Genomic DNA, 26,754 nt, shown 5'->3' with positions numbered 1-26,754 from the left:
TTAATGTGAATATTACTGAACTAGGGTAATTTTCAGTATTTTTATATTGGTTAGATATGTTTCAGAATACATGGCAATGTAAATGATCCACATTTCCTGATCGGGCGCAAGCTAATGATCAAATTACAGAGAAACAAGGTACAGAAAAGGGTATTGTCTGGGAGTTGGCTGAACGTGGACGCTAAAATTGTCATTAGCCGGTTATTCAACAAATCTCCGAGCACAGTGAGGTAAGTCTGGCCTCTGCACAAATTTGTGCCTTCTTTGAGGAAATGTTGGAGGATACTTACATTCCTTGTCAAGTTCCAAGACTGAGGCATTCATAAAACGGGTGACCTAGTCGGTGTGAACAAGGATCAGGAACAATGTTTATAAACTCATTGTAAGACTGTTAAGGAATTGTTCTAGGAAAGATATAGAACTGAATGATTTTAATAATGAAGTCAAAACGTTATGATACTGAGGCTGCGCAAACGATCATTGGTATTCTGTTTTCAGAGATGCAGAACACATTACAGGATATTTTGAATAGATATTCTCATTTATCTTTGAATTCAGCTTACTATATAATCGAAATTTTGTATCTTCAGATAGAGCTCGGGCCATAGAATTGAGTGATTTACATGTCTCAAGATTATCTGTAGTTAATGTGAAGGATAATTTATGTGATAATGTACTTCGGTCCATTTAGGAAAATAGCACTTGGAAATAATTTCTGCCTAGAGTTTGCAGAATAATTCTTCCCAGACCTCTACAGCAATTAATCCATTATCAAGAAGGGTAGGGAACTCAATAATTATTAATAAATTATTTAGAGTAAGTTAAAACGAACGTGATGATCTTAGACTGAAGAGCAGGTGAAAAGTCTTATTTTGGGTTTGGTAACCACTGAGAATTGACAGAGAGCGATATTTTGTTGGGCCCCCAGAACGTTGTCGTCACAGGTAGACGTGGTAGCCAAAGAAATCCACACTATGGAATTTGTGAATTCTTGCGGGGTTGACAAGGCTGTGAGAGGAAGTGTTTGGGAGTGTACAGATTTAATTTGGAGACAGAAGGAGTGAGACATTAATAGGTAATGTCATTAAGGAGGCATTAATTTGAGCCATATGGGAAGCACCTAATCTAAAATAATTTATTGGAATTATGGCAAAGCTGCCTATACAAGTAGGGGTTGTGTGAAGGAGAAGAGAAAATAACAAGAATTATGAGAAATGCAGCAAGGAAAGAACAGGTTAATTAGTGCAGTTGATGATAAAAGAACTCCACATTTGCCGTTTGTATGCATGACACTAAGTAATTAATGAATCAGCGTGCACTTTGCTTGGTGGGATACAAAATTCTTAATTATACCAGGCACTTCAGAGAATACCTCACAATGTGGAGTTCAAAAAATTTCGCAGAGCTGTTCTGTCTAACCAGTTCGAGATGTACTAGTTTATCATTCATCACCTGATTCAAATCTGTTTCTGCGTGCTCTGCTTGGTGTGGAAAACATCCACAGACCCGATCGAGAAATCTTTCTCCATCACGTCGTTTTCAAGCCAGTATACATAGTGCCAGCTGAAAGTGTCATTATCGGTTTTAACGACAGGCAAACTTTGATAGTTAATGAAATCACCACCAAGAACCACGTCCACTGTGAAGGACAGTACAATCAGAAAGTTATCCCACATTTCATAAGACTAGCTCATGAAATCTATCCTCACTCGCCTCTTCACCTCTACTGTTTTTCCAGTAAGTTCTCCCTTAATCTTAGTTTTTAGTGTGGGGAACTACGACTACACCCTCTCTCTTAAACATTCTTCATGGACATAATCGTTCATAGTCGACACCAGACTACCGGTGTCAACGGTACAGAAGACTTCCCCATCACACCGTTAGCTTAAGTGCAGGATGGTCAGGATATCTGGGGAACATTCTCATCTCTGAGGACCTTACTCTGTCTCTCTCCTCCCCCTCCCCCAACCCCCCCCCCCCCATCTCTCTCTCTCTCTCTCTCTCTCTCTCTCTCTCTCTCTCTCTCTCTCTCTCTCTCTCTCTCTCTCCTGTTCTTCGAAACCAATATACAGGTTGCAAGGTAGTTCCTCACTAACGTGCAGTGTTACCCAACCTCTTATATCCTAGACAATTTCTACTTCTAGCTAGCTTTGCTCATACTCGGATATTTACTCCTTGGGTCTGCACTAAACACAACACGATATCTATTGTTGCATAGCAACTGTCTACGTTCCCGTACGGAACTCTCGACTCCAGTTGTTACTACTACGAGGGATTTCTATGGTTGTTAAGTTGCAACCTGTTCCAGTTTCTTTGTGGTCAGTGACGTGGTTTCCATATCCTTCGGTCCTCTCAATGATGTTCAGAATATGCAGCATGAACTTGTGGTGTGACAGCTGCTCCTGTCTCATTACTGCGATCAAAACCCTATTCCCTGCTATAAAGGATGGAAATCATGTGCACCATTAATACACTGCTCGGCGATTACTACCTCCGTAGAAGACGGATGACTTCTGATGGAGCACATGGCATATTGGGCTGTTGATTCCTCTAGATTATATCTTCAAAGTAATGTATCAGGTTGATGGAATGGAATTCGCTATGATTCTAACGTTTAGCTGGTAATTTTCACATTTTCTTGCACCAGCAGAGCACCATCGATCTGTGCAAACGACGTAATTTAGTGTGCATCAGCTGTAGCGTCAGGAAAATGAGCGAAAGTTTCTACTGATACATAATGATGGCGCACCTTGTCCTCATCAATTCAAAGCAGTTATGTGTCTGTCTCCTCTGTTTTTTTTTTTTTTTTTTTTTTTTTTTTTTTTTTTTTTTTTTTTTTTTTGCGCGCGCGCGCGGAACAGACGAAGACACACAGATATTTTGAAATTCTTCGCTGTTCCTCTTATTAATCTCCGCTTGTGCCTGTTCATAATTCAGCAGTGATTGAACTTAGCGGCTGTCTCCCACGGTGAAAGACCATTTGAATTCACCAACGTGCGTATTGCAATTACGCCAACATTCACAAAATCTTGCAAGCATAAAAGTTTTGGAAAGGTCGTTAAACATACATGGGGCACTGAACATCACACGTAACAAAAATGAAGATAAAAGTCAATTAGTTCAGTTCTCAACAGTGGTAAAAATATGAAAAATCCCGGCAGAGAACTTGATAAAATAGCCAACTCCCATTAAAGGTGGACTGTCTTTCCACAATGCAGTCCTTTTCTTCTGGATCCTTTTATGCAAACGCTCAAAGACACATTTATAGTATTCTTGGTTAAGTGTCTGTCCAACAGTTGTAAATTCATGATGCACAATACCGGTAGAATCGAAAAAAAAAAGATCACCAACATTGTCTTCACCTTCGACGGACTTCGCCGTGCTCGTTTCGATCATGGTGAACCTGGAGTCTTGGATTCAGGGTCATATCAATATACCCACGATTCGTCACCTGTAATTACCCTTTTTAAAAAATCTGGGCCATTTTTAGCCTGATTAATCAGATCTTGACACACTTCAAATCGTTATTATCTCTGGTCACTTGACAACACTTTTGGAATGAATTTTGTGGACACTTGACACATGTTCAGAGCTTCAGTTAAAATTGACTGAACTGCATAGAAACTTAAATTAAGTTCGTTAGCCATCTCCCTAATTGTAAGCCTACGATCAGAGTGCACTAAGTCGCGAACTTTAACAATATTTTCATTCTTCTTTGAGATGGAAGGACGGCCAGACCATGGTTCACCTTCAAATGATTAGCGCCCATTTTTAAATCTGTTGAACCAGACAAAAACATTTGACTGGCTCATATAATTATCTCCGAAAGCTGTTTTTCCTAGTTCGTAAGTCTCAGAAGCCGGTTTCCCAATTTTAAAACAAAATTGCTCCGATTTTATGTCCATTTTCACGCAGACAGAATGCGGCAACAAGCCCGAACGGAGCCGCACTCAGCCATCTGTCACAACAAATTGAATAAACAAAAGGCATTTTCCTGTCAGGGAGCGTTCAAGGACAAGACGATGACTCACTCCTCACCCTCCGTGTACCTGCCCGCCAAACCATTAAACAGTAACGAATCCATTCTTAAAACTTACCAATCACACCTCATATATAATTGTGGCAGGGGGTTCGTTTCCTGCTACTTTTATGGTCCATGCCTGTCTTACTTGAACACAATAACGGATATTTCTTAGTGTTGGGAACAGAGAAAATTCTCTGATTTACTCGACCTGTACTGAAGTCTCCTATGAAGTTCATTATGAATTGCTTGGCATGTTTCATTATCTACTCAACAGAGCAGGGAAGATAGTGTAGAATTTTGTTCTGGGTAAATTTTGAATATCTGACATCAGGTGATGGAAGTTTCATTTGGTTCAATCTCCCAGTTTCGGAAAGTGTTTGGTTCTATTGTTAGTAGCCTTTATTGTAGCGTCGGCGGCTGCTGGGGCAGTAACAGACTGTTGACAGAGAGTGGTTAAATAAATTTGTAGTCTATTACTCCACAGTTAGTTTCTTGTGATAGGCTTTAGTTGCTCATAACAGAAAAGGAATTCATTGTACATTATCTCATTTATAACGCAGTATGAAACTGCAAGTAGAAGACTATCGAAAACTAAAGTAAACAGCATTAAAATCTATCCAACAATGCTGCTATGTTTGTAGCGCATGGAGAGGCAATCCATCAACTAAGTAAATGTAACGTATGTTGCTTGGAAAATGGTTCCGATTGAAGCTAACATCAGACTTATGGTCAGTACGGTTTTAGCTTGGGAGGTGGGCAGTTTACTTTCATCTCTACAGTCAATCGTTCGGAATTAGTAGTGGGGAGTCGGGAGTTACCAGCAAGAATTGTGATAGCGCGCCAAATAACTGTTGAAACGAGCATTGTTCACTCGGCAAGTCGTGTAAGACATCTGGCTTACTGAGCAGTAAAGAGTTATAGTTTCAGCATATCAGTATAGGGCTATATGAAGGGTTCCCAGTGAGAGATGCTATTTACGTGGTTATTTACCGGAAGTTTGAATATGGAGACCTGAGATGATTAAAGGTTAATTTTTGAGTAATTTAATACGTTTTAATTAACCAAAAAGTGGATTCAGTGCAATTGATGTTGGCGTTTCGAGTGTTGGAAGAGTTTAAATTCATTTCTTTGGTGATATTTGGTTCGGATAGGAAATCCAACTGTTTGGAATAATAAAATTAGTGTGTCTGTCTAGCTCGTTCGAAGTTAGCTGAGTCAGAGATTATAGATTATGATACTGTTGTGGATTTTTGGCGAATGTGTGAAAATGTAGCACCATTGCTTGGTTAAGTCATTTTTTCACAGACTCTACATACAATTGAGCAGAACATTATATGGTAACGGCAGTTGTCGATTGATTTAATTTTGCAGCTCAGTTTTAAATATTTAATTTCGTCTGCACTGGTATTGAACAGATAATGACTGAACCATTTCAATCCGCAATTACAGTTGCTCCATGCACTTTCAATAGAAACAGCGAGTGGCTTAAATTACCTGCTGCTTTAGTTGGCGCGATACATTTGTCCAGTACCTAAAGTGACTCTGTTGCCCAACATGTTAAGCGTTAGCGTTTAAGTGGCGGTGCCCCTTAATAGGTTGTTTTATTTATGTTATTGATATTTAATCTGCTTGTCAGATATCAGCCATAGAAAAATGTCAATGTACAACTGTAATAGAGAAATAAAGTTTTGTTGCTCAAATAAAAAATTAAACCTGATTTATTAATCAACTAAATCCTGCCTACAGTCTGTTGATATAAGGGATCAGAAATAAACGCCTAAGGAATGGCTCTGAGCACTATGGGACTCAACTGCTGTGGTCATTAGTCCCCTAGAACTTAGAACTACTTAAACCTAACTAACCTAAGGACATCACACACATGCATGCCCGAGGCAGGATTCGAACCTGCGACCGTAGCAGTCGCACGGTTCCGGACTGCGCGCCTAGAACCGCAAGACCAACGCGGCCAGCCGCCTAAGGAAAGCAATAGTTTTAAGAAAAGGAATATTACAAACAGAACATGAAAGAAGTATGCCAAAACAATTTGAAGCTTTTTCTTACAGAGTAATCAAAAGTAATAAGAACTGGTTATTAATTATGAAAAAATCATTTACAATCAATGGTCTAAACAATAATTTCAAAGTAATTCTAAGTAATTAGAGTATCATGAAAAGGAAATAAGATCTTGAGCAGTGGATGTTATGAAGCGCTCTGTACTGGTAATAAACAAGAGATTTTCAATAGTCAGTATGGCAATAATGGTATGGCTGACGTCTAGTTACGTTCATGGGTGACTTTAGACGGAATATTTGTACTCTTAGTACTTGGATAAAACTCCTGAATATTTCAGATTGTATGTTCCAAATTACTTAAATAAATACGAACAAACAAATGGTACGGTATAAAGTAAGATTAAATATGTCATTCGTAAATTTAGAGCTGTTATAGCTTGAACATTCTGGACCGTATTACTGTTTTGAATTCAGGATAGTGTAACGCTCACATTTCGTTAGAAAGGTGAACATTTACTAAAGCAAAAGGAAATATTGAAGGAACATTACACTAGTGTTAGTAACAAAGTTATTATCAACCTATGTGTTACAAAATATTCTTTCGTTTTCAATCGAACCAGTGTATCAATGTAAAGAAGGTATAACACTGGAACCACGAATAAGATAATTGATAACGATATATATAATTTCATGTCTTTCTTTATTCAGCAACACATACAAAATATAATACGTTTGTCATCTAATAAAGAGAGAGACTAGGCTTTCATTCCAACACTAGAATAATAACATATGTTCTTTATAAATAGTTACATCTATGCATAACTTAATGTCAGTACATTTGTAAGTTCTATTTCCGATGAATGTATCCTTTCCTGCATGTTCAGAATAAGCCGTCTGTCGGTCAGTAGTGGTATCCACCGTTTCCAGCTCCAGCTCCAGGGCGCCCTCTGCCGTAGCCGTATCCGCCAGCGGAGTAGGCGGTGAGTCCGGTGTCCTCATACTCTACGGTGGGCCTGTAGCCGCCCTCGTCCGCCTGGTAGGAGACGATCTGTTTGCGGCCGTCGGGCAGCAGCACGTGGTACTGGCCCTGGGCGCTCTCCCCCTGCCTGGACTCCTCTTGTCCAAAGTCGCTCAGCGTCTCGCCGTCCTGCACTGAATAGCTGAACTCGTAGTTGGCCGGCTCCTGGTGGGAGGAAAACATAGTTTTGCTTTGGTGCTTTTCTACTACAACAGCTGATTAACAGGTATATTTACTTTACTTCACTGAATTATTTCATGTATGAATACTTGAGGTATTCTAATATAGGTGCCACAATTGCTAACGTATTCAAACGGCTTTTCACTAAATTTAAAGTACTCGTTAATTGTGCAGCGTTTCGAACAGCCGACAGTAACATAACTTAATTTTTCCCACAGTGGCATAGTAAATGGATTACGGCAGTAATTGTAGCAAATGGATTTATACTATATCCACTTCCATCACCAAATATTTATTTCTAATATGTGCAGCGCTAAAACTTTTTACGACTCTTCGGATGTCAGTCACTGCATACGATTTTCAATTATGTAAAGTTCTACCTCACATGGCACTTTACTTTACCCAAAAATAAATCTGTCTTCTATACATCAAATTTTGTGAAAGAACTGAAGACAAAGTTCTACATATTCAAAATGAATCCTTTAAAAGAAATGCAATCCGCCTAGAATTTCTCTTTAAATTGTGAATTATAGGGTGAGTGCTGAGTCGACCACAGTAGGTTCCCATCTTAAATAATTACTTTCATTCGAAAGTCAATGTTTCGAGATGTTACATTTAATAAAAATATTTTTACTTTGAAAAGATGAGTGTGGATATATTTACCAATGTGAATGGTAGCAACGTTAACTGTTTCATACTGAAGTATTGGCAACAAATTTTCAGGCAACAACTTGTTTCTACATTTATCTAAAGCATTGCTACATAATACAGACCCCTGACTGGAAAAAAAATAGCATGGGACCACAGAAACTTCACAAAGGTAATTTTTGATCAGATGATAATGCAAATGTAGACGCTGTGAATTACACTACTAGTTACTTACTGTAATTTTAGCTATGTAAACATATCACGTTATTCCAGCAGTCGTCTTGTTCAGTACATAACGTTTTAGGAAAATAGAGGCTGAATCTTACGGCAAGTGCATCCTCTTGGGTTCCGGCACGACTGAAAGCATATCCAGGCACTCCGTACACTGGAGAGAGGCCACCAGCGTTACCAGAGGGCGCACCGTACTGAGTGGAGAGCGCGTCACCAGAGTAAGAAGGGGCGCCGTACTGTGTGGACAGGCCGAGTCCTCCAAAGCCAGTGGCGCGGCCAGCTTTCGAAGGGGCGCCATAGCGAGTGGAGAGTCCACCGCCGATCCTCCTGCCAGATCCAAGCCTCCTGGAAGAGGCGCTTCCAAAGCTGGAGGAGACACGAGCTGCTGGAGCCTGGCTGGAAGCGCCTGAGCGACCAAACGCAGCGCCTATTAGAGAAGGCGCACTGTACTGTGAGCTGAGGCCATTGGCTGCTGGAGCTCCATACTCCATGCTGAGGCTGTTGGCTGAAGGAGCTCCGTTCTGCATACTGGGGCCATTGGCTGCTGGAGCGCCGTACTGAGAGCTGAGAGAGGAGGCCGAGGGAGGTCCGTACTCAGAGTTGGGGGGCAGGTACGACCGATCAGCTGGTGGCTCGGCGGCGACGCAGAGAGCGAGCGCTGACAGGACGACGTACACCTTCAAAAACATAGAAGTCGTCAGTATATCATATGTCACTGCAACCGTCTATTGCAGCTAATATTGTAGAATTGTATCCAAGTACGAATGTCACTAAACACTGATATGTGGAAAATATGTGTTGTGAATATAATTGTGATATACATGGTATATACTCATATATAATAATCATTATTTTACTTCTTGCATTATTCATTTGGGACAGTTGTGGTGTCTGAGAACCATAAGAAGATAATTCCTCATTTGTAAGGACTTTGCAGTTAGAAATTAATACATGTCATACAGCTTAGCAACACAAATATTTTATACCGATACACCGTTTGAACAGCGTTTGAATGCTGTCTCCAACGAGAATGACACACGAATGAAAGAAAATTCAACCAAAGGATATCACTTCATTCTTTGTCTACCAAATTCAGGAAGTGTTCATTTCAGTAATACAACAGCAATCATTGGTGCATAATTTTCATTTCTAACCGATTTAAGGTCTTGTATTTATTTTTCTTGATGCTCTGGTACGTCATAGGATTGCAATGAGAAATATGTTGCTGTTGACTATAAGTTGTCTGACATTAACATGAGAAAATAAATAAGAAATGCCAATAGAAATTGGAAGAGTGCTAAATTACAACACATCTGTAATGAAAGAGATCATGTGACGTCTTTTCCCTTTCTTTACAAGGCACTTTCAAAATACCGTTAGTGTTCTGTCTACTGTGGTCAGTACTTAAATAAATCATAAAATACGTTGTACAGAGAATACGTTGTACACATCTCAAAGTATCGATCAATATAGAAAAACCTACCTTGCCCCATAACTATCTTAATTAAATCATTGTAGGAAAAAGTCGTAACGAAACGGTAGTTAACTTAAAAATTACATTATAGAGCATGACAAAACTCATTTTTGTTATTACATAACTTAATGGAACTAGCAGCTAAGTTCGCATGATAGTAAAAGACAAAATTTGAGGACAACAGAATAAAATTTCATAAGAAATCTCACTAATAATGGGTATACAAGTGCAGGCTGTAGACAGATGGACATTTGAGAATTTGGTTGTGGCTCTGACCAATGCTCGGGTAGCCAAATGATAAGGCGAACCATCGCAACACACGAGAAGTCGGGTTTCGAGTCCCAGTCAGGTACAACTTTTCATGGTCGTCGTTCATTCTACAGCTAATGGTAGTCCACTTTCGCAACTGCGAATACATCTCATGAAAATACTGTATTCCCTTTTCTCTATGAGGTACAGGATGGACGTATAAAATATTTCGAACGGTAGTCATCTTTTTTTTTTAACTAACTAACGCGTTTGATTATGTTGATCACAAAACGTTGGTCCAGATGTTTGAGAATCATGGAATACGGGGAATATCTCGCAATTGGCTCACTTCTTAATTTCAGAACAGACAGCCAAAGGTCATTCTCCACCTTACGGAGAATAGTTAAGATGTGGCGTCCGAGTGGGGTACGGTTACATGGCGGGTGCCCCAGGGATCAGGGCTATAGCCCTCGTGTTCTTTATTTATATAAGTGGTATGCCTTCTAGAATTAGATATGATATTTGTATTTGCTGATGAACCAGCTTGGTAGGAAACGATACTGAGTTTATCGTTGGCACTGTTCCAGATAGAGCAGTTGAAGACTACAGGTTATGGCTTGTAGAAAATAAATTAACGCTAAATCACAGTAAGACGCAGTTTTTACAATTTCTTACACATAATTCAACAAAATGTAATGTTCTAATTACACAGAATGGGCATATGATTAGTGGTATTGAACAGTTCCAATTTCTAGGCGTTCAGGTAGATAGTAAACTGTCGTGTAAAACTCATGTTCAGGATCCTGTTCAAAGTGTTAATGCTGTCGCTTTTACTATCAGAACAGTATGTGAAGTAAGTGATAGTTCGACAGGAAAAATAGCCTTCTTTGCTTATTTTCATTCAATTATGACGTGTGGTGCTATATTTTGGGGTAACTCTTCTGATTCTTGAAGTGTAATTTTGGTACAGAAGAGGCTGATTCGGACAATAAGTGTTACTACCTCTCACACTTCTGGACGACTTCTGTGCATTAGTCTGTGTATTCTGACACTGACCTCTTAATATGTTGTTTCTTGTTAAATAGTAGACAGATATGCAGAATCCATTTGGAGCACACCTCCTGCACAGGAAGGCGTACAGTATTCTGCTATATATATTTTCAATAAGCTACCACAAGAATTCAAAAATCTTATCAGTAGTTGATTCGCTTTCAAGTCTAAACTGAAGAGATTCCCCATGGATCACTGCTTCCATTCTGTCGACGATTTCCTTGAAAAATTGGCCGGCCGGAGTGGCCGAGCGGTTCTAGGCGCTACAGTCTGGAACCGCGCGAGCGCTACGGTCGCAGATTCGAATCCTGCCTCGGGCATGGATGTGTGTGACGTTCTTAGTTATGTTTAAGTAGTTCTAAGTTCTAGGTGACTGATGACCTCAGAAGTTAAGTCCCATAGTGCTCAGAGCCATTTTTGATAAATTAAGATGATTCCCGCGTTACATAGTTCGCTGCGTTTAGCTTGTCGTCATTGTAGGGTTTATAAACATTTTACTTTTTCCGTTATTACTGTTCTGTTGTAATTTCGTGTACTGACACTTTCCACCGAGCGAGGTGGCACAGTCCGCAGCTCGTGGTCGTGCGGTAGCGTTCTCACTTCCTGCGCCCGGGTTCCCGGGTTCGATTACCGGCGGGGTCAGGGATTTTCTCTGCCTAGTGATGGCTGGGTGTTGTGTGATGTCCTTAGGTTAGTTAGGTTTAAGTAGTTCTAAGTTCTAGGGGACTGATGACCATAGATGTTAAGTCCCATAGTGCTCAGAGCCATTTTTGAGGTGGCACTATGGGTAGTATTCTGGACTCGCCTTCGGGAGGACGACGGTTCAATCCCGCTTTGGGCCATTCTGATTTAGGTTTTCCTTCATTTTTCTAAATCGCAGCAGGCAAATGTCGGGGTGGTTCCTTTGAAAGTGCACGGCTGACTTCCTTCCCCGCCCTTCCCTAATCCGATATACCGATGACCTCGCTGTCTGGTCATCTCCCCCGAACACCCCGACCAACCCAACACCTTCCATAATCGAGGAGGTTTTGTCCTACAGAACGAGACGTGCGACACAAAAAATAAAAAAAATTAATGTGTGCCTGTTCGACGGACTCTCTCCGCAGCTGGCTTACCTTCATGTTGCGTAGGAGACAGAGGCGGCTCTGCGAGTGGCTCCGACAGTTCGGCGCCCGGTATTTATACGCAGCGGCCGTGGCCGAGCCAGCCCTCTCCAGGGCCTCGGACCAGCTGCTCCAGATAGAGGGGAGTGTTGGGAGTCCCTGCCGTTACGTCAGCGCCCTGCGCGACCTTGTCAGCAGACGCCGAAACGCTGCTCTGCCGCGCCCCTACGGGCCTATCTCATTCCAAAAGCTGCCTACGGCCTTTGATATCTCCTGACTTGGTAACTCTTAATTTCCCCTTCTCTCGTCCTAGCTAACTATTTTGTTTCGAATATCCATCGGCTCTAATTTTACATTTTATGAAACCTTGTTCATATCACTTAAAAAGGAAGACAATTTGAAGTTTACATCAGACACATGGACCAATAATTGTTTGTGTAGGACTCCACTTGCGCTAGGCAAATGTAGAGGAGGCTTGATGTTTCGTGATAAGGAGATAATGCTATCATTTACTGTCTATGAGATAAAAAGTATCATAGGAATCCATTCATTAAACGAAGAGGAGAAAGCGGGTAAGTGCTTCTACAATGGTAACGAGCTGATTTCTGACTTGATATAAGCAAAATTGGGTGTCGATTTGGAGGAAAAGGTGATCCAACGTTACAGTTTCACTGACCTTTGAAAATAAGTCATAAAAAGTAGATAATACTCCTTCGAAATTGTTAAAATCTTTATGGTATGTGGTGAGCAACGGCTGTCGATGTCGGCGTGTAGAGTCTATGAGACTGATGATCATCCTCGCAATCCAGAATGTAGCGAGTCAGAATGTATCCAGTTTTCCCAAAAGAATAGTTTAGAAAAGAGTGGGAAAAAAATAGAGGAACTGTTAAGATCCGTTTGACTTTGGGGAACATAACGGTGCGATGAAGGCACATTCGACGTTTAAGCTTATAATGGTAGTAAGACTTTCGTTGGATTTTTTGACATAGAAAAAGCATTCGACAACGTAGATTAGTGCAAGGTATTATATATTATGAGACAAGTAGTTATGAGGTACAAAGAAAGACGGTTAATACACAACACGTCCAAAAACCAAGAAGAAAACTAAAAGCGGCAGACTAGAACAAAGTGCGTGGATTCAAAGAGATGTAAGACAGGGGTGCTCTCTTTCAACCCAGCTGTCCAATCTGTACGTAAATAAAGCAGTCACTGAAATAAAATAAAGGTTCAGGAATGAGATTACAAATCAGTGCTAGTTAAATATTTCCAGGCATGGGTTTTAATTTTACGAAATTTTTTAAAATAATTTGCAGGTGAAGCCAAGGACTGTATAGAAGTATTTCGTGGGCTGAGTGAACTTCCTAAAAGAAGTGAATCGAAGTGTACGGGATGCGGAGTTACACAAAAAAAAAGAAAAAAAAGAAAATAAAATAAAATTAAAAAATGAAGTGATAGTACGGTATTATTGGCCTTGAGACCCCATCTGGGGTTTTTAGAGCGCCTAGTGAAAGTTTTTTTGACATCACCTCACTTCGACGATGATGTAATGATTATAAGAACTAGACAAGGCGCATTCCCCTAGCAGATTAAATCTCTGACCCTGTAGGGAATCGAACCCGGTCCACCTACACAGCATCATTCAACCACGTTGACCATTTCCTCCTTCTCGTTTTATTTATTTTGCGTGATCACAGACTTGAATGGTCACGGGGAGCGCAAGAGAGCTGGAGAGTGAAGCGGGTAGGAGTCACAACCCGAGACTTGGCCGCGAAATCCCCACCCCTCTGCGCCGCAACCGATGAGACCGGAGAGTAAGAGCAGACTTTACGAAAGTTTTTCTTTACGGACAGTGAGGCTTAGGCTACTAGGTAAGTGAGAATGTCTTTTGCGATTATGGTGACATGACAGTTACTAGACGTAGGGTATTGCGTAATTACGTAACATGTTTGAACGCAACCATCCTAAATGGCCGAATGTAGTGCTAACACGGTTAAATAGACAGCTGTTGCAGTTTTAACAGGCAAAAGATTTGATGGTTGATGACTACTTTCATCGTGGCCTGTTTAAGCCCTCAGTTATTCCACTGAAAGTCAAGAATTGGTTTCCCTATCGTTCCAACAATAGTTTATGGCTTTGCTCATAATTACAACTGCAGTCTCTCTATAATTCAGTTAACTCTCTCTCTCTCTCTCTCTCTCTCTCTCTCTCTCTCTCTCTCTCTCTCTCTCTGTATGTGTGTGTGTACGTGTGTGCGTGTATGTGTGCCAGTGTATATGCGAGTGAATCTGTGTTTATCATCTTGGAAGACACTGAATAGTGGTCTGTATCTCGTGTAACTCCTTACCACTGACCATGTGGATACTTTCATCAGAAAATTGCGCACAGAGGTATACACTCTAAAATGTCTTAGAGGGCAAAAACTGTAGAGGATGACAGACATTGTAATACATCCTACAAATAGTTTGAGGACTTCTGGTGCAAGTGTTGCTCTTAGATTGAAGTGGTTGGCGTAGGAGAGGAATTCGCGGTCACGCCAAACAGTCAAACAAAGTAAAACATGGAGAATTCGCAAAAGACGCAGAACCGCATTCGTTTCTGAAGGATGGCGCAGAAATGGTTGCCTCTCATTTGTGCAACCATGTCGTCGTTAGTTTTTACTGTTCCAGAGAAATCGCAGGAAACTTAAGTCAGAATTATCAAACAAGGATCTGATTCCTTTTCCTCCGGGATACGAGGCCAACATCCACACAGTTATTCTGTAAGTTGTTTTAGAAAATCTACCAGCAGAAAACAAGTGATGGCCAACGGCACACAAAGGAAAATCCCAGTAGTTACTGCGGTCACGTGGGACACTACCGTTAGGTTAGATTCAGAATTCATACAGCAGCGTTACAGGACTGCAGTAGGAAAGGCGAGCGGTCGACTTCGATCTATTGAGAGAATTTTACGAAAGTGGGGTTCATCGCTAAAGGAGACCGCGTATAGAACACTGATGCGACCCATACTTGGATACTGCTCGAGCGTTTGGGATTCCTGCCTGGTCGGAATAAAGGAGGCGTGCTGCTAGATTTGTTACTGATACGTTCAGTCAATATGTATGACCGACGTGCTTTGTGAACTCAAATGGGAATCCTTGGAGGAAACGCACCGTTTTTGTCTCGAACGACTAATGAGAAACTTAGTAAACCGTGTCGAGATATAGCCATTAATGATAGGTAACTTTTTTCTCTTTCTTCTGTCATTTCTTTCGCTTTCTTAGACTAAGTATTCAAATCTTGGATGCTGTAGCATAGCTGTGTTTGGCAATAACATTAAAACGTAAATGCAATTTATTTCTTTTTCTCTAAAGGATAAATATGTTTTCTTATTACTACTTGAATTTGAAAGACTTTCTTTTCCTTTGTTCATTTTATTCTCATTTGTAACACTAACTGTGATGCCAAGAACATCTATGAAATCCGTAGTCATGAAAGCACTGAGACCGATATCGAGAGTGATAGTGAAAAAGCGATACACAACGAGGGAGTATTAGTGTGTGTGTGCGGTAATGTAGCAGAAAAGAACTTACGAGAACAGTGTATCGTGGAACTTAACGACAGACAGTTGGGATTATCATTGCAGTACCTAATGAATGTTGAAATGATCATGAACAGAAACATATTTCGGTTAGATTATTCGTAAATGGACTGTGTCTCAAGCGGTACTGACAATACTTAACGCGAGTAGTCATTATTTTTACTGCTACCTTGTGAGTGAAACTGTTTTTACATTTAGCAGCATCGTGAGAGCCAAGGCTCCATAAAACTGTGTATTGCTTCGTTTTTAATAAAAGGCCGAGTGTTTGAAGCCGTAATCGTTGCGGCGGACATAATTACAGTTGTGTTTCAGGAGCAAGAACGGTTTTACTGACTGTCGATTAGCGAATGGGTGGTAATATGCAAACGTGACGAACTGTTATATCACAGTTATAAATCATCATGGACAGTGTATAAAACAGCGAAATGAGAACTATGTATGTATAACGAGTAATAAATTGCACAAATGAAAGCTGTGGATTATCACCAACAGTTACGTCTACTCTGCCACTGACCTGTTAAACGCCATTGAGGTTGACTTTTGCTGCCTAAGCAAGGCGACCATCAGCATACTTCGCCGTGGAAATACGACAAACGGAGTTGCTGTGACAGCTTTATCTGCAACATCACAACCACCGCCGTCATCTCAACACGCCCCCACACCTTTCGAACAAATAATACAAAAGTTGCATTACATGCGCTCTCTCCAATTAAAGGCGAACACAATTCAGCAGTTCATATTATAAATCGACTGTTTCATTATAAAACTGATTCCTTTTCTTTCTTTTCCTTTTCTTTCCTTGCATGAATAAAATTGCTTGAAGTGAATTATTAACTTTCAGTATAGCTTCGTTGATTCACCATTAGTTATAAGTATTTTTCTTTTCCTTAAATTATCTCTTTATCTTAAATTAAGGGCGCTGCAGCTGCATGTTCTTTGTGTGCCTGTTTGAGGGGAAGTGTTATTAAAAGCATGTGCAGTGTTGTTTTTCAAACTTAATTGGCATTGTTTAATGTTTGATAAGGACGCGTACGTAAATTGCGGAGTACGTCACTAGTCTCTGGGTACCTACCAATAAAATAAAGCTGCTTTTTTCGGTATTGGTCTCAGCTTTGCGACGAAGGCAAATTGAATGTGACAGCTGTCAAATTACGAAGGTGATGTTTACATCATACCTAGAGTCCCGTTGCCACATTTTCAAGAGTAAATTGCTTGGTTACTAGTGATTACAGGGGTAAGTGAACAGATGTAATGTATAATTTTACAGTGTTTACGGGACCAGTAACACAATTGTGTGTGATATGCATAATTTACTGATTAGGTTGAACACATTCTTCACATTCGCACAATTAGGAAGTAAAACGAGTTCCTCTGGAGAGAAATAGTCGGACATTATTCCGTTAGGCTATTTCTATAAAAATGTCGTATGAATACACCATCTATAATCTCGCGAAGTAAACCCCTGAGGACCGTTTTCTCCACAACCAGAATCTGAAGCTGACGTAGAATGATTCCACTCCCGCTATCGTTCATTTCGCGCAGGGAACACGTAGATAAGATGAGAGGCATCATGGCTCGTACGGAGCCACATAGTCGTTTCTCTCTCGCTCTGTTTGCTGGTGCAGCAGCAAGAGAAAAGAGTAGTAGTGGAGCAACTTACGCTCAGCCATACACCATGCGGTGTTTTGCGGAGTATGCATGTAAATGTTTAAAGTACATTGACAGAGGCGTCAAGTTACCGTATAACAATAAAGGAAAAAGTGAAATCTATTTGCTTCATCGGAATATTAGGGGGTAATAAATAGAATAATGAATTTGTTTACAACATCTAACGAGCTGAAAAGAAACTTTTGTAATTCACCTCTTTGAACATCATATACACATCAAAAATGTTTTGCATTACCTCAGAGCCTAAAGTCCCGGAATCTGTACAGAAAATTGGAATAGAGATCAACATAAACATCATTTTCACCCTTTCTATGGCTCATGAAAACCACACATTGTATGTTGCACCACAATACAGCGAGACCTTCAGAGGTGGTGCTCCAGATTGCTGTACACAAAGGTACCTCTAACTAGTAGCACGTCCTCTTGTATGGATCCATGCCTGTATTCGTCGTGGAATGCTATCCACCAGTTCATCAAGGCACTGTCGGTCCAAATCGCTCGGAGTGGTTGGTAGGTCACGTCGTCCATAAACACCCCTTTCCAATCTGCCCCAGGCATGTTCGATCGGGTGCATGTCTGGATAACATGTTGGACACTCTAGTCGGGCGATATCGTTATCCTGAAGGAAGTCATTCAGAAGATGTGCATGATGGAGGCGCGAATTGACTTCCATGAAGGGGAATGTCTCTCCAACATGCTGCCGATATGGTTGCACTATCGGTCACAGGATGGCATTCACGTACCCTACACCCGTTACGGCGCCTTGCATGACCACCAGCGGCGTACGCCGGTCGCGGTGGTCTAGCGGTCCTAGGCGCTCAGTCCGGAACCGCGCTACTGCTGCGGTCGCAGATTCGAATCCTGCCTCGGGCATGGATGTGTGTGATGTACTTAGGTTAGTTAGGTTTAAGTAGTTCTAAGTTCTAGGGGACTTATGACCACAGATGTTGAGTCCCATAGAGCTCAGAGCCATTTGAACCATTTGAACCATCGGCGTACGTCGGTCTCACATAATGGCACCCCAAAACAGCAGGGAACCTCCACCTTGCTGCACTCGCTGCACAGTGTATCTAAGGCGTTCTGCCTGGCTCGGTTGCCTCCTAACATGTCTCCGATGATTGTCTGGTTGAAGGCACAGGCGACACACATCCATGAAAAGAACGATATGCCAATCCTGAGCGGTACATTCGGCATGTTGTGGGGCCTGTCTCTACCGCACTGCATGGTGTCGTGGTTGCAAAGCTGGACCTCATCATGGACGTTGGGAGTAAAGTTGCGCATCATGCAGTCTATTGCGCACAGTTTGTGTCGTAACACGACGTCCTGTGGCTGTACGAAAGGCATAATTCAACATGGTGGTGTTGCTGTGAGGATTCCTCTGACCCATAGTCCGTAGGCAGCAGTCACCTACTGCAGTAGTAGCCCTTGGGCGGCCTGAGCGAGGCATGTCTGGACAGTTTCTGTCTCTCTGTATCTCCTCCATGTTCGAACAACATCGCTTTGGTTCACTCCAAGATCCCTGGACACTTCCGTTATTGAGAGCTCTTACTGGCACAAAGTAACAATGCGGATGCGATCGAACTGCGGTATTGAACGTGTAGGAGTGGTTGAACTACAGACAACACGAGTCGTGTACCTCCTTCCTGATGGAATGACTGGAACTGAATGGCTGTCGGTGCCCCTCCTCCTACTAGGCGTTGCTCCTGCATAGTCGTTTACATCTTTTAGTGAGTTTAGCGACATCCCTAAACAGTCAAATGGGCTGCGTATGTGATACAATATCCACAGTCAACGTCTATCTTCAGGAGTTCTGGGAACTAGGGTGATGCAAAACTTTATTTGATGTGTGTATAACCACAGGTACAGAAAATCTTAACGGAAGCTGTTATAAGATGGCCGCATATTTATGTTGATCCAATATGGATAAAGGAGGAGTTGTCACATTCATAAATGAAAGGATATGCATACAAAAATGTAGAAGTAGGGAAATTTTGTATAGATCACGATATTTGCAAATGTAACATTTGTTTTTCTTCCAATATAGACGTTTCCACTATGTAACTGAGAAGTTTTCCTGAAAAATTTTTGTGGGTTATTGTGCTTATAGTCAAACAGATGGAACGTATGTCAATTTTTGTTGATTGTAATGTATATTTCTTGAATGTATCTGACAGTAAAAATGATCTAGACGTGCTTTTGGCCACTTATAATTTGCTTTCAGTCATAAATTTCCCTACCCGGTGTAAAATCCTCTCCCTTTCTTACTGAGCCTCCAATTTAGATCGTTAGCGCGTAGAGGATGGTATAGGAGGCATAAGATGTGACTGGCCGTGCTTTTCCACACGGGATTTGGAGGGAAAAACAACCCATCCTTGGATTATCTTAGTGAGTTTCATGGTACCTGTTTTGCTGGAAAGCTGCCGTAGTTGCCCTCGCAGAAGCAGTATCAGCGCCATCGGAGTCTCTAGAAAGTGCTATTTTGTACCCTGTAATTTCCAGGTGACAAATAGGGAAGCTATATTGCTTGAAACAAGATTCGTGGATGTCCTTAACGTGTGTTTATTTACGAAAGCACTGTAATCTGATGACAAATTAAGCTATATACTACCTGTTAACTCTAAACTAGCTATTTCTGGTGAGCACAGTCTAACGACAGAATTACAGTGCGATTATAATAGAAGTTAAACTTTCAAACCACTGTAGAAACAACACCACTGGTCAGAAGGTCAGAATGACGTGAAATTGCAACGGAATATTATCGGAGAAGGGGGAAAACGTATGGCGGAATAAATATAAATACACTCCTGGAAATTGAAATAAGAACACCGTGAATTCATTGTCCCAGGAAGGGGAAACTTTATTGACACATTCATGGGGTCAGATACATCACATGATCACACTGACAGAACCACAGGCACATACACACAGGCAACAGACCATGCACAATGTCGGCACTAGTACAGTGTATATCCACCTTTCGCAGCAATGCAGGCTGCTATTCTCCCATGGAGACGATCGTAGAGATGCTGGATGTAGTCCTGTGGAACGGCTTGCCATGCCATTTCCAACTGGCTCCTCAGTTGGACCAGCGTTCGTGCTGGACGTGCAGACCGCGTGAGACGACATTTCATCCAGTCCCAAACATGCTCAATGGGGGACAGATCCGGAGATCTTGATGGCCAGGGTAGTTGACTTACACCTTCTAGAGCACGTTGGGTGGCACGGGATACATGCGGACGTGCATTGTCCTGTTGGAACAGCAAGTTCCCTTGCCGGTCTAAGAATGGTAGAACGACGGGTTCGATGACGGTTTGGATGTACCGTGCACTATTCAGTGTCCCCTCGACGATCACCAGAGGTGTACGGCCAGTGTAGGAGATCGCTCCCCACACCATGATGCCGGGTGTTGGTCCTGTGTGCCTCGGTCGTATGCAGTCCTGATTGTGGCGCTCACCTGCACGGCGCCAAACAGGCTTACGACCATCATTGGCACCAAGGCAGAAGCGATTCTCATCGCTGAAGACGACACGTCTCCATTCGTCCCTCCATTCACGCCTGTCGCGACACCACTGGAGGCGGGCTGCACGATGTTGGGGCGTGAGCGGAAGACGGCCTAACTATCTATCTATTGATAGATTTTCATCATATTTTTTTTCTTCTGATATACGTTTCCCCCTTCTCCGATATTATTCCGTAGCAATTCGACGTCTTTCTGACCAGTGGTGTTATGTCTACAACTTTTTGAAAGTTCATCTTTAATTATAACCACCCTGTATATCGAAACGCATCCTGTCCGCGACTGACGACTGTGCCTCACAGTCGAGATCTCGCAATCGTGAAACACCACAGGTGTTCGTAAAATTCGTTATCTTAAATGTTATTCACCTGTTTATTAAAATGACTGCTGCTTCGTAAAGCCGATATAAGGAAGTGTTTAAGACCAATATGCTTCTCCTAATATTTGTATTGGTATATATTTACTAAACAAAATTAGTTGCTTCTCGCCACAAAGTGTGACGTTACCCTGCGAATCGTGCGATGGAGCAACTGTCCTTCTCGCAGTAAGACACAGCGCCTCACCCCACCGCTTACCGGCAACGACAGTGTTCCAGTGTCTACTTCAACCAGCGTGGGAACTGGAAATTTACTCCCTTCTATGCATTCTGTCCTACTATTTGAGTTTATTGAATGTCACAGGTATCTGCAGACGCGATATAAAATGTAAATCTGCAGCATAAGAAAATCAAATCTAATCTTAAAATACACTCCTGGAAATTGAAATAAGAACACCGTGAATTCATTGTCCCAGGAAGGGGAAACTTTATTGACACATTCCTGGGGTCAGATACATCACATGATCACACTGACAGAACCACAGGCACATAGACACAGGCAACAAAGCATGCACAATGTCGGCACTAGTACAGTGTATATCCACATTTCGCAGCAATGCAGGCTGCTATTCTCCCATCCAGACGATCGTAGAGATGCTGGATGTAGTCCTGTGGAACGGCTTGCCATGCCATTTCCACCTGGCTCCTCAGTTGGACCAGCGTTCGTGCTGGACGTGCAGACTGCGTGAGACGACATTTCATCCAGTCCCAAACATGCTCAATGGGGGACAGATCCGGAGATCTTGATGGCCAGGGTAGTTGACTTACACAATCTAGAGCACGTTGGGTGGCACGGGATACATGCGGACGTGCATTGTCTTGTTGGAACAGCAAGTTCCCTTGCCGGTCTAGGAATGGTAGAACGACGGGTTCGATGACGGTTTGGATGTACCGTGCACTATTTAGTGTCCCCTCGACGATCACCAGAGGTGTACGGCCAGTGTAGGAGATCGCTCCCCACACCATGATGCCGGGTGTTGGTCCTGTGTGCCTCGGTCGTATGCAGTCCTGATTGTGGCGCTCACCTGCACGGCGCCAAACACGCTTACGACCATCATTGGCACCAAGGCAGAAGCGATTCTCATCGCTGAAGACGACATGTCTCCATTCGTCCCTCCATTCACGCCTGTCGCGACACCACTGGAGGCGGGCTGCACGATGTTGGGGCGTGAGCGGAAGACGGCCTAACTATCTATCTATTGATAGATTTTCATCATATTTTTTTTCTTCTGACATACGTTTCCCCCTTCTCCGATATTATTCCGTAGCAATTCGACGTCTTTCTGACCAGTGGTGTTATGTCTACAACTTTTTGAAAGTTCATCTTTAATTATAACCACCCTGTATATCGAAACGCATCCTGTCCGCGACTGACGACTGTGCCTCACAGTCGAGATCTCGCAATCGTGAAACACCACAGGTGTTCGTAAAATTCGTTATCTTAAATGTTATTCACCTGTTTATTTAAAAATCTGCTGCTTCGTAAAGCCGATATAAGGAAGTGTTTAAGACCAATATGCTTCTCCTAATATTTGTATTGGTATATATTTACTAAACAAAATTAGTTGCTTCTCGCCACAAAGTGTGACGTTACCCTGCGAATCGTGCGATGGAGCAACTGTCCTTCTCGCAGTAAGACACAGCGCCTCACCCCACCGCTTACCGGCAACGACAGTGTTCCAGTGTCTACTTCAACCAGCGTGGGAACTGGAAATTTACTCCCTTCTATGCATTCTGTCCTACTATTTGAGTTTATTGAATGTCACAGGTATCTGCAGACGCGATATAAAATGTAAATCTGCAGCATAAGAAAATCAAATCTAATCTTAAAATACACTCCTGGAAATTGAAATAAGAACACCGTGAATTCATTGTCCCAGGAAGGGGAAACTTTATTGACACATTCCTGGGGTCAGATACATCACATGATCACACTGACAGAACCACAGGCACATAGACACAGGCAACAAAGCATGCACAATGTCGGCACTAGTACAGTGTATATCCACATTTCGCAGCAATGCAGGCTGCTATTCTCCCATCCAGACGATCGTAGAGATGCTGGATGTAGTCCTGTGGAACGGCTTGCCATGCCATTTCCACCTGGCTCCTCAGTTGGACCAGCGTTCGTGCTGGACGTGCAGACTGCGTGAGACGACATTTCATCCAGTCCCAAACATGCTCAATGGGGGACAGATCCGGAGATCTTGATGGCCAGGGTAGTTGACTTACACCATCTAGAGCACGTTGGGTGGCACGGGATACATGCGGACGTGCATTGTCTTGTTGGAACAGCAAGTTCCCTTGCCGGTCTAGGAATGGTAGAACGACGGGTTCGATGACGGTTTGGATGTACCGTGCACTATTCAGTGTCCCCTCGACGATCACCAGAGGTGTACGGCCAGTGTAGGAGATCGCTCCCCACACCATGATGCCGGGTGTTGGCCCTGTGTGCGTCGGTCGTATGCAGTCCTGATTGTGGCGCTCACCTGCACGGCGCCAAACACGCTTACGACCATCATTGGCACCAAGGCAGAAGCGATTCTCATCGCTGAAGACGACACGTCTCCATTCGTCCCTCCATTCACGCCTGTCGCGACACCACTGGAGGCGGGCTGCACGATGTTGGGGCGTGAGCGGAAGACGGCCTAACGGTGTGCGGGACCGTAGCCCAGCTTTATGGAGACGGTTGCGAATGTTCCTCGCCGATACCCCAGGAGCAACAGTGTCCCTAATTTGCTGGGAAGTGGCGGTGCGGTCCCCTACGGCACTGCGTAGGATCCTACGGTCTTGGCGTGCATCCGTGCGTCGGTGCGGTCCCGTCCCAGATCGACGGGCACGTGCACCTTCTGCCGACCACTGGCGTCAACATCGATGTACTGTGGAGACCTCACGCCCCACGTGTTGAGCAATTTGGCGGTACTTCCACCCGGCCTCCCGCATGCCCACTATACGCCATCGCTCAAAGTCCGTCAACTGCACATACGGTTCACGTCCACGCTGTCGCGGCATGCTACCAGTGTTAAAGACTGCGATGGAGCTCCGTATGCCACGGCAAACTGGCTGACACTGACGGCAGCGGTGTACAAATGCTGCGCAGCTAGCGCCATTCGACGGCCAACACCGCGGTTCCTGGTGTGTCTGCTGTGCCGTGCGTGTAATCATTGCTTGTACAGCCCTCTCGCAGTGTCCGGTGCAAGTATGGTGGGTCTGACACACCGGTGTCAATGTGTTCTTTTTTCCATTTCCAGGAGTGTAGTCACAAAATGTAGCAATGGATGGCGCTGTAAGTATCAAAATTTAATAGTGGTCCACTACAAATGACAAATGAACCATACAACAATGTCTAAGGTGTACGTTTGACGTCAAACAAAATGTACTCAAAAGGTTCAAATGGCTCTGAGCACTATGCGACTTAGCGTCTGAGGTCATCAGTCGCCTAGAACTTAGAACTAATTAATCCTAACTAACCTAAGAACATCACAAACTTCTATGCCCGAGGCAGGATTCGAACCTGCGACCGTAGCGACCGCACGGCTCCAGACTGTAGCGCCTAGAACCGCACGGCCACTTCTGCCGGCAAAATGTGCTACTCAGTGTGCATGAGTGTACAGGTGTGATACTGTTAGGTACGTAAGTCTATCCACCATGGCGAGTTCACATCATATCGGATGGTAAAAATCGCTTTTTAATTTACTGAGGCCAAATACGGCATAAAAAACATGTCACATCGTTTTTCAATTGTCCTGAGGCCAAAAGAGACATAAAAAGCAACAATCAAAATCTAATTGGATTATTCATTTCCGTGTGACTGGAAGAAAATACGTTCAGTATGCTGTCCACCATTTTCTGCAACAAGCTGAAATCGACAATGAGCATGTTCCACAACTGAGCGATATGTTTCAGGGTTCACGTTCAGAATGTGTTGCGCAATGCTTGCCTTCAATACAGCTAAGTTTGCAGGATTAAAATCAGGTGTTCGGGAAGGCCAGGCTGTAGGGGAACGGTGGCTGATAATTCTAGCATTTCGGATACGCAATTCAGCAGCTGCGTAACTGAATTTGCAATGTGTAGAGGTGCACCATCTCGCATAAAAATGATCGCACCCACACATCCACGCTGTTGGAGAGCTAGACTGACGTTGTTGCGCAAAAGACACTCTTAGCGCTTACCAGTGACGGTAGTGCTAGCAGGACCGGAAGCACTTGACTCTTCGAAAACATACGGCTCAATGACAAATGATGTCGTAAACCTCTACCACACAGTGAACTTTTCAGTACGAAGTGGTTCTGGTTGTTTAACGTGTGGACTTTCCGTTGCCCATATTTTACAGTTCCTGTCGGATGGAAGTGGGCTTCGTCTGTCCACAAAATCCTCCATGTCCAATCGTTGTCCACTTTCATGCGAGCAAGAAATTCTAAAGCCAAGATCTCTCCGGCAGGTCAACTTGAAGCAACTCGTGCACGTGTGTAATTTTGAATGGATAGCAAAGAAGGGTGTTTCGTAGAATTTCACGCACCGTGTCCATGTGTACGCCCTTTTTTCGGGCAATTCTCCGTGCACTACACGTTTGCACACCACCACTCGTCTCCTCCTGCATTGCTGTGCTCACTGCTTCCACTGACATCGAATCAATTCGTTTCCTCCCTCTAGCAGTTTGCACATCCAAAGAACACGTCTTTTCGAATGTTCAGATCATTTTCTCCAGACCCACGGCAGTCATCGGACCAACACCCTTTTCCAAATCCTTCAGTGTCCGGAACTTCTACAGAGTGAAGTGGGCACAGCCGTCAGTCTTGTAAAGCAGATTTACAAGCGGAGCGCGCTCCTGCATTGAGACAGTCATGGCGAACGTCGCACGCGCAAAAGGAGGAAAAACCGTGTTCCCGGAGTGTTTGTACCAACTGCAGTAGATGGTGCGCGTGACAGGTCTTTCATTTACGTATTTTGGCACATGCAGCGGCCATCTATTGATAGATTTTCATCCTATTTTTTTTCTTCTGACATACGTTTCCCCCTTCTCCGATATTATTCCGTAGCAATTCGACGTCTTTCTGACCAGTGGTGTTATGTCTACAACTTTTTGAAAGTTCATCTTTAATTATAACCACCCTGTATATCGAAACGCATCCTGTCCGCGACTGACGACTGTGCCTCACAGTCGAGATCTCGCAATCGTGAAACACCACAGGTGTTCGTAAATTTCGTTATCTTAAATGTTATTCACCTGTTTATTAAAATGACTGCTGCTTCGTAAAACCGTTATAAGGAAGTGTTTAAGACCAGTATGCTTCTCCTAATATTTGTATTGGTATATATTTACTAAACAAAATTAGTTGCTTCTCGCCACAAAGTGTGACGTTATCCTGCGTATCGTGCGATGGAGCAACTGTCCTTCTCGCAATAAGACACAGCGCTCACCCCACCGCTTACCGGCAACGACAGTGTTCCAGTGTCTACTTCAACCAGCGTGGAAACTGGAAATTTACTCCCTACTATGCGTTCTGTCCTACTATTTGAGTTTATTGAATGTCACAGGTATCTGCAGACGCGATATAAAATGTAAATCTGCAGCATAAGAAAATCAAATCTAATCTTAAAATACACTCCTGGAAATTGAAATAAGAA

General features: G+C 42.9%; 1 protein-coding gene across 1 annotated transcript in view; it reads right to left on the bottom strand.

Annotated features, from left to right (window-relative positions):
- Nucleotides 1–26,754, bottom strand: part of LOC126273380 (pro-resilin-like) — a 367,374-nt gene that overhangs the window by 252,848 nt on the left and 87,772 nt on the right. The window contains exon 9 of the mRNA XM_049976933.1: nucleotides 8,209–8,790. Within this exon, the coding sequence (XP_049832890.1) occupies nucleotides 8,209–8,790 (582 nt within the window). The remainder of the gene's footprint in view (nucleotides 1–8,208; nucleotides 8,791–26,754) is intronic.

Source organism: Schistocerca gregaria, chromosome 5 (genome assembly GCF_023897955.1).
Source record: "Schistocerca gregaria isolate iqSchGreg1 chromosome 5, iqSchGreg1.2, whole genome shotgun sequence".
In the NCBI taxonomy this organism is placed as follows: domain Eukaryota; kingdom Metazoa; phylum Arthropoda; class Insecta; order Orthoptera; family Acrididae; genus Schistocerca; species Schistocerca gregaria.
Note: the sequence above shows the minus strand (reverse complement) of the source record. Positions and strands in the feature narration are given on the sequence as shown.